Source organism: Ceratotherium simum, chromosome 23 (genome assembly GCF_057802395.1).
Source record: "Ceratotherium simum simum isolate JZ-2026a chromosome 23, ASM5780239v1, whole genome shotgun sequence".
Taxonomy (NCBI): domain Eukaryota; kingdom Metazoa; phylum Chordata; class Mammalia; order Perissodactyla; family Rhinocerotidae; genus Ceratotherium; species Ceratotherium simum.
Window position 1 is genome coordinate 36,555,448 of NC_141922.1, and position 8,585 is coordinate 36,564,032.

An 8,585-nucleotide genomic window follows, 5' to 3' on the forward strand; every position below is an offset into this window, starting at 1 on the left:
ACATGCTGCCGGAGATTGTGTACACGCTCCACTGACACAAGCTTCACGCTGCCGGGCAGCCGCTGATCACGCGTGGCCCCGCGAGCCCATTGGCCGGCGCCTCACACACCTTTGTCGCTGATTGGCCGGCCGCAGGCCCCGCCCCCGCCCCCGCCCGCGGCGCGGGGCAGGCAGAGCGGCTACCTGAATGGGGAGGGGGCAGACGGCGCGGAGCGCGGCGGCGGCGGGAGCGGCGTCGAGTATCTCCGGGCGCCCGTCGTGGCCACGCAGCCAAGCACCCTAGCAGCCAGTCAGCTCGTCGCCGGCGGCCAGGCAGCCAGCCATGCTCAACTTTGGCGCTTCTCTCCAGCACGCTGCGGTAAGTCACCTGGGGATGCCCCTGTCCTTGCCTGCCACGCCGCGTCTGCGGGGCCAGCGGGGCGCGAACCCCGAGCCCCTGACATCAGCTGCGCCTGAGGACGGAGGCTGCAGCCGAGTCGTGGGGGAGGAAGGGGCTTCCTGCCTGCAGCCTGGGCATCGGTGAGGGCGTGTGTGTCGCGGAGGGGGTCAGGAGAGGCCGACTGGGATCTGGGGACGAAGGGAGAAGGGTCTTGCTCAAGGTGTAATGAGGAGGGGAAGGAGCAGCTCCGCAGGGAGACCTGAGTCAGGTGAGGAGGAGGATGACTGGAGGAGCAGGACGAGTGAGGAGGGGGCTGCTGCCCTGGCAGCGACGATAGGGGAAGGTGTGGAAGGGGAGGGGGGCACACGAGGGCTACCCTGCACCTGGCACTGGGGAGAGATGCCCCCGTCTGGATCAGGAATGTGACCCAGGGTGGGAGGGGGCTGCTCGCGCGCATGTGGGGTGGGGTGTCCACGGGGGAGGAGAGGGCGGCTAGGCTGCCCCTTTCGGGGTCTGAACAGAAGCTTGCAGGACGGGGGCTGCTCAGCAGACAGCCGGAGGCTGGAGGAGGAGGCGCCTGGCGTGGGCGCGGGGGAATGGCACGCGGGCCCGGGCCGCCGAGGGGGGGACGAGGAGTGCCCCGCAGACGTCGGCAGGGGACTCCCCATCCCTGGCGGGGGCAGGTGGCTGCCTTCTGAGGACCCCTTGGAGGGGGCAGGGAGGCGCCCCGGGGATGGGAGGGTGGTGAGCGGGCCCCAGCAGCGGGGTTGGGAAGGTGGGCGGGGGAAGCGGGGCGGCGAGACGCGGGGGCCGCGTGCCGAGGCGGGAGCCGCAGGCCGTGGGCCGCGCGTCTGGAGCCGGGCCTGCGGGGGCCGCACGTCTGGGCACCGTGGAGACGCGCGGCAGGCGGGGGCCGGAGCGGCCGGAAGCCGGGGGGAGGGGGCGCCGCGTCTGCGGGGGAGCCGGGGTGGTCTGAGGTCCCGCGGGCGGCGTGGGCGGGAAGCGCCCAGGGCTCGGCCGGGTCCCCGGGGACCGCGGCCGGGAGGAGGGCGGGGGCCGGGTTTCCGCGGGGACCCGGCTCCTCCTCGGGCAGCTGAGGCGGAGGCCGGGGGTGGGCTGGGAGCGGGTGCGCCCGGGGAGCTTCACGTCCCCGAGTGACCCAGCCCTGGCCTCCGCCAGGGGCGGGAGCGAGGCCCGGCCCCGCTGTCGGTTCCTAAGGGAACGGCGGCTCGCGGGGAGCTGGAAGGGGCGGGCCCTCCCGGAGCCTGCGCCCGCGGCCCGCCCCTCCCCGCCCGCGCTCTGCCGCGCGGTTGGCGCCCGCGGCCCCTCCCCCGGGCGGCGCGAGGGCGGGGGCCGGCGGCTCAGGAAGTAGGTGAAAGGTGACGGCGCGGCAATTCCCAGTTCACGTTTCCTGCGCCGCCCGGACCAGCCGCTGATCACGCTTTGTTCACATGCCTCGCCCCCTCCTCCCTCCTCTCCCCGCCTTCGCGGCCCAGCCAATCCGGGCCCGGGCCGCCGGGCCGGCTGGCCAATGGCGGGGGCAGGGACGCGGGGACGTGCGAGCGGCGAGGAATGTTCCCAGTGACTCACCCGCGATCCTCATTGAGGTTAGGGCGGCCCCATCCGTCTGTCCCCGCCAGCGAGGATCTCCCCCGCCGGCCGCCCCCGCCCCTCGTCTGCCGCCTCCGCCCGCGCTTCCCTTTCCTGCCTCGCGCCCCACTCCCTTTCCTCCCCTCCCCGCTTCTCTTCCTGCCCTTCCCGGCTCACACACCCCTTCCCTGCTGCCTGCCTTGTCTCTTTTCTTCTTTCTTCGCATTGGCTTGTTGAGGAGGCTTTTACACAGGCAGGCGCTGTCCATTGCAGCTTACATAAAGGCGCTCGCAATTATGCAATTGCATTGTGAGCCCTATTTCAAGAGCAATGGCTCGTTTTCTTACGATTTTAACACGGAAGCTTTGTGCATTTTTTGAAACAAACCTTGAGAATAATACTTTGTGATGTAAAGAATATTTTTCAGTATTTTTACACAATCTCTACTTTGACCAAAAGAACAGGATCACATTGATGGAAAATGGGGGAGATGATGGATAGTACCATTTTTTTTTAAGTGCAATTTAAGGATAAGTATTAAACACTTGGTAGAAGGAGTTGTACAAATGAATACAAAGCATGTGCTGTTACTCCTCTCATCAAGCGGTTTTTTAAAAAATTAAAATAGATTCTGTTTTGACTATTGCAGATTCTTTACAGTGAGAGTTTTTGCAAATTCCAAGTAGAATATTAAATTTTCGGATTATTCGTTTTTTTAGCATTTCATTAGCTGGTCATAATTGTGCATAGCAAACCGTTGGGTTAAATAGATCCAATGAAAGGAAACACGAACGTGAAGAAGTTGAAACTTAACTAAAATAAAGCTTTAGGATTTTCCCACATATTTCACTCTATCTCTCTTTACCATAGATAATCAAGTTATCAAAAAATTTTAGGTTTCCAATAACATAATGCACTTAGTTGAGAGAAACTCTGAAGATTCCTTATCCTGTTGATTTTATCCCAAACTGCAAAGTGACTTTCCGAAGGTCAGACTCATATCAACAAGCCAGAGCTCTGTCCACTACACTTTGCCTTTTTAAGAAAGTTTTGGCCTTTTTTTTTTTCCTATTGGGAACCATATCTCAAAAGACCTCTTACCATACCTGTAGTATTAATATAACTTCTGCAGAGCCTTCCCTTAGTGATTTTGTCTGACCCCAGTTGCAGGTGGCTACTCTGGAAAGAATATAAAACTTTTTTTTCTTCAAAGCCAAGCACTTCTCTTTTTTGGGGTCACAAATGCGTTGATACCTTTGGCCTTGGTCACCTTACCCCCTTAATGGTAGTCAGGTGCTCCTCTCTACCTTCCAAGGGTTATCAGTGTTTAAGCCTAAGTGTGAGAGGAAAAATGAGGACGACTTTTATCACCATTACCATCAGAGTAGGGGTGAGAGAAAAATTGATGTTTCAAATTTTAACTTGGAAAGTTGAGTACATTGTAAAAAAGGGAAAAAATTGTACATTGCTTTGTGTGTTATTTAGATGACAAAAATATGCTTAATAAGCATTTAATCTTTTGTTTTTATAGGAGGAAAGAATGGAAATGATTTCTGAAAGATCAAAAGAGAGTGTGTTTTCCTGGAAGAAAACTACAGAGAAAAGTGATTTTGAAGCTGTAGAAGCACTTATGTCAATGAGCTGCAGTTGGAAGTCTGATTTTAAGAAATACATTGAAAACAGACCTGTTACTCCAGTCTCTGATATATCAGAGGAAGAGAATCTGTTTCCTGGTACACCTGACTTTCATACGATCCCAGCATTTGTAAGTATTATTTAATTTTTAAGATGAATATAAATGATAGAATTTCTTATAAATTACGAGATGAACTCTACTTTAAATTTCTCATGCTGTTGCCTCTGTATTTGTTTCTCTTCTCTAGTGTTTGACTCCACCTTACAGCCCTTCTGACTTTGAACCCTCCCAAGTGTCGAATCTGATGGCACCAGCGCCATCTACTGGACACTTCAAATCATTCTCAGATACTGCCAAGCCTCACATTGCTGCACCTTTCAAAGAGGAGGAGCAGAGCCCAGTACCTGCCCCCAAACGTCCCAAGGCTCAGGCAACCAGTGTGATTCGTCATACAGCTGATGCCCAGCTGTGTAACCACCGATCCTGCCCAGTGAAAGCAGCCAGCATCCTTAACTCTCAGGACAGTTCTTTTCGAAGAAGAACCCACCTGAATATTGAGGCTGCAAGAAAAAACATCCCTTGTGCAGCTGTGTCACCAAACAGATCCAAATGTGAGAGAAACGCAGTGGCAGATGTTAATGAGAAAGCAGGCGCTGCACTTGATGACTTTTCTGTGTCTTCCGCAGAGACGGTCATCTGTAGGTCCCAGCCAGCCCCCATGTCCCCACAACAGAAGTCCGTGGTGGTCTCTCCACCTGCAGTATCAACAGGGGGAGTGCCGCCTATGCCAGTTATCTGTCAGATGGTTTCCCTCCCTGCAAACAACCCCGTTGTGACAACAGTCGTTCCCAGCACCCCACCGAGTCAGCCGCCAGCCGTCTGCCCGCCTGTTGTGTTCATGGGCACCCAGGTACCCAAAGGCGCTGTCATGTTTGTCGTACCCCAGCCCGTTGTTCAGAACCCAAAGCCTCCAGTGGTGAGCCCAAATGGCACCAGACTCTCTCCCATCGCCCCTGCTCCCGGGTTTTCCCCTTCGGCAACAAAAGTCACTCCTCAGATTGACTCATCGAGGATAAGAAGTCACATCTGTAGCCACCCAGGATGTGGCAAGACATACTTTAAAAGTTCTCATCTGAAGGCCCACATGAGAACACATACAGGTACCAACCATTTCTTATTTATGTCTTAGAAATTTAGATGAAGATTTTTTGGCAGTGTTCCCAAATATAAACCAAGCATGTTAAGGAAGAACTTGCTTATCAGCCAGTTCAGTGGATGATTTTTACCAGTGCAAGATCCTCTAAAAGATTTCATCAAAGTGTTTTTGTTTTAATTTCTCAAATGATGATTCTTAAAATGTCTCAGTGGGTACTTTAATTAAAAAGTATTTTTAGAGGGCTGGCCCCATGGCGTAGCAGTTAAGTGCACGTGCTCCGCTGCTGGCGGCCCGGGTTTGGATCCCAGGTGTGCACGACGCACCGCTTGTCAAGCCATGCTGTGGTGGCGTCCCACATAAAGTGGAGGAAGATGGGCACAGATGTTACCCCAGGGCCAGTGTTGCTCAGCAAAAAGAGGAGGATTGGTATGGGTGTTAGCTCAGGGCTGATCTTCCTCACAAAAAAAAAAGTATTTTTAGGGCCGGTCCAGTGGCTTAGCGGTTGAGTGCTCGCGCTCAGCTACTGGCAGCCCCGGTTCGGATCCCGGGTGCACACCGACGCACTGCTTCTCCGGCCATGCTGAGGCCGCGTCCCACATACAGCAACTAGAAGCATTTGCAACTATGACATACAACTATCTACTGGGCCTTTGGGGAAGAAAAAAAAGGAGGAGGATTGGCAATAGATGTTAGCTCAGAGCCAGTCTTCCTCAGCAAAAAGAGGAGGATTAGCACGGATGTTAGTTCAGGGCTGATCTCCCTCACACACACAAAAAAGGTATCTTTAAAACCTTTTGTACCATAGTTGGGGTCAAAAAACCTTTTAGTTTTTGCTTCTTATATAAGGGGAAGATTTTTATAAACGTGACTGAAGTTTGAAAATAGAGTGATGCACATATAATACTCACTTAACAGTTTGTTAACTTAGTAGCTTTTATTATTTTAAAACGTATCTCTGAAGATACTTTAAAATGTGTATCTTTAGATATTTTAAAGTGTGTCTTTATTTTTATTTTTATTTTTTTTGTGAGGAAGATCAGCCCTGAGCTAACATCCGTGCTAATCCTCCTCTTTTTGCTGAGGAAGACCGGCCCTGAGCTAACATCTATTGCCAATCCTCCTCTTTTTATTTCCCAAAGCCCCAGTAGATAGTTGTATGTCATAGTTGCACATCCTTCTAGTTGCTGTATGTGGGACGCGACCTCAGCATGGCCGGAGAAGCGGTGCGTCGGTGTGTGCCCGGGATCCGAACCCAGGCCGCCAGTAGCGGAGCGCATGCACTTAACCGCTAAGCCACCGGGCTGACCCTAAAGTGTGTCTTTAGATATAATTAAATACATAATTTACAGTGATTAAATAAATGCATAGTAACAATCTGAATTTCTGTTTCAGGAGAAAAGCCTTTTAGCTGTAGCTGGAAAGGTTGTGAAAGGAGGTTTGCCCGTTCTGATGAACTGTCCAGACACCGACGAACCCACACAGGAGAGAAGAAATTCGCCTGTCCCATGTGTGACCGGCGGTTCATGAGGAGTGACCATTTGACCAAGCATGCCCGGCGCCATCTGTCAGCCAAGAAGCTACCAAACTGGCAGATGGAAGTAAGCAAGTTAAACGACATTGCCCTACCTCCAACCCCTGCTCCCACACAGTGACAGATTGGAAGGTGAAGAGTCAGAAGTAACTTTGGTCACAGCCCGGAGCCAGTGGTGATATAAAAATGCTTCCACTGCAAGTCTCTGGCCCACCGGTGCGGGCTGAAAGCAGAGGCCCCACAGCCTGGGGAGAAAGGCCCAGCCTGGGTTAGATGACAAGAAGTGCTGCGGCCACAGGCAGGTCACACGGTGGCAGGATTCATTTCTTACCACATAAGAGATGGAAAAGCTTTTATTCCTTTAAATATTGTTTTGGAGGTTTCAGATGAGGTCAACACAGGTAGCACAGATTTTGAATTTGTGTGCACGTTTTGTTCCTTTACTTTCACCATTTATACTTGAGACCAACTCTTCAATGTGATTCTTCTAAAGCACTGGTTTCAAGAGTATAGAGACTGGAAATAAACATTACGGTACAGGGATGGAGATGTAAAGTTGATTTGTATTATTACGAATATTGTCATCTTTCCGTTGAGTTATCTTGTTCACTCTTTCTAGTCTTTCCAGCCAGCTCCGTGGCTGTAGTTGTTAAAGATATCTAGAACTAGCGTTTTTACAGTATCGCCGACATTTTGAATTGAGCAGCTGTATATTGCTAAAGAGGGCCCAAAGAATTGGAATCCTCGTTAATTTAATTGCTTCGAAGTGTAGCTACAATTTTTTTGCAATTTTGTTTTGAAAGTTTAACAAATGACCATATCTAGGCATTTTATTATGCTTTGAACTTTAGTTTGCCTGCAGTTTCTTGTGTAGATTTGAAAATTGTATACCAATGTGTTTTCTGTAGACTCTAAGATACACTGCACTTTGTTTGGAAAAAAATTTGAAGATAAAAATATATATTGTAAAGAAGGGATATCAAGAATTTTAGATTAGTCCTTGAAAAAGATGGCTTATGTCATCAGTAAAGTAACCTTATGTTATGAGGATATAATGTGTGCTTTATTGAATTAGAAAGTTAAGTGACCATTATTCACAAATGGACAAATGTTGTCCTGTTAATTTATAGGAGTTTTTTGGGGGGATGTGGAACTAGGTGGGTAGAAGAATGATTAGAACATTCACTCTTGTTAACAGTATTTCTGTTATATTCTGTTGTATAGTGGATGGTATACACAGTGATAAAACAAAAGTAAATTGTTTAAAATATATAGTGAAAAATGTCACTATATCTTTCCAATTAACATTTTTCTCTATATCAGGTGTAGATTTCTGACATCAAAACTTGGACCGTTGGAAAACAAAAAAAGTTTTCTTTTAATAAAAAAAAAAATCCTTGTGATTTACAATTTGCACAATATTTCTTTTGTTGTACTTTATATCTTGTTTACAATAAAGAATTTCCTTTGCTATACATCATTGGTTGATTGCATTTGTTGAAAACCACTCTCACTCTAACCTTGACAGTGATCACTTATGGCACGATCCAAGGACTTAGTGTCTGAATTTCTCTACGGGCCTCATTTAAATTTAGAACTGGAGGAGTGTATCTTTAACATATGAATCAATTTAGAGTATACAAAGTGAGGCCAGCTATCTATATATTCATCGAGATACATGTGCAAGCCTGCCTGTGCTAAGAAACCGATCCATTTTAGTTTTTAAACATTCTTGTACATTTTGATTATTTGGGGTTGAGATATAGCTCTGGCTCTCAGCAAAACCTTAAGTAGCATTAAGTTAAAGGAAACACCACAGTGAATAATTACAGGCAATGAGACTGCTGTGGCAAATGAAAAGAAGCCTGACCTATTAAATAGAGAGTAAATTGCTCACCTCTGGAAGTTAGATTAGCTCAGACCATTAAGTGATGCCTTAAATGCAATAAACATACCGGTACTTGAGCTGCAGGAAAGGTAATCCACCTCTGAACAGAAACACTTGCTAGTCCCTTGTCAGTAGAAAGAACTAAGAGCTGTAAATGCCACTTGTTGTATTGAGTATAATTTTGGAAATTTCTGTTTTTGCTCTGAAATCACCTTGTGGTCATGAGAGAACATCTTCCACAGCGCCCAGCTTGACCGTTGACCTCGAGTCTGGCTCACTGTTGAACAGCCGTGATAAGGGACGATGTACTCACTTGGCACCAGTTGTAGGACAGGCATCTCAAGTCATCTGTGTGCCGGTTGCTATTACTTTTCTTGGAAACTTAACACCACCTAAGTATGACAG

The 8,585-nt window shown here is 49.3% G+C and overlaps 1 protein-coding gene across 1 annotated transcript; it reads left to right on the forward strand.

Moving 5' to 3' along the window:
• Window positions 1-200: 200 nt before the first annotated feature.
• Window positions 201-7,767, forward strand: KLF10 (KLF transcription factor 10). Its single transcript, XM_004431231.3, has 4 exons — window positions 201-358; window positions 3,501-3,734; window positions 3,853-4,765; window positions 6,154-7,767. The coding sequence occupies exons 1-4, from the start codon at window positions 323-325 to the stop codon at window positions 6,411-6,413; spliced, it is 1,443 nt and encodes a 480-aa protein (XP_004431288.1). The 5' UTR covers window positions 201-322; the 3' UTR covers window positions 6,414-7,767.
• The last annotated feature ends 818 nt before the right edge of the window (window positions 7,768-8,585 follow it).

Coding starts and splice junctions, on each gene's coding strand:
- KLF10 (XM_004431231.3), top strand. CDS start 323: ATGCTCAACTTTGGCGCTTCTCTCCAGCACGCTGCG. Junction 359..3,500: donor CTTCTCTCCAGCACGCTGCG/GTAAGTCACCTG, acceptor TTGTTTTTATAG/GAGGAAAGAATGGAAATGAT. Junction 4,766..6,153: donor CCACATGAGAACACATACAG/GTACCAACCATT, acceptor TTTCTGTTTCAG/GAGAAAAGCCTTTTAGCTGT.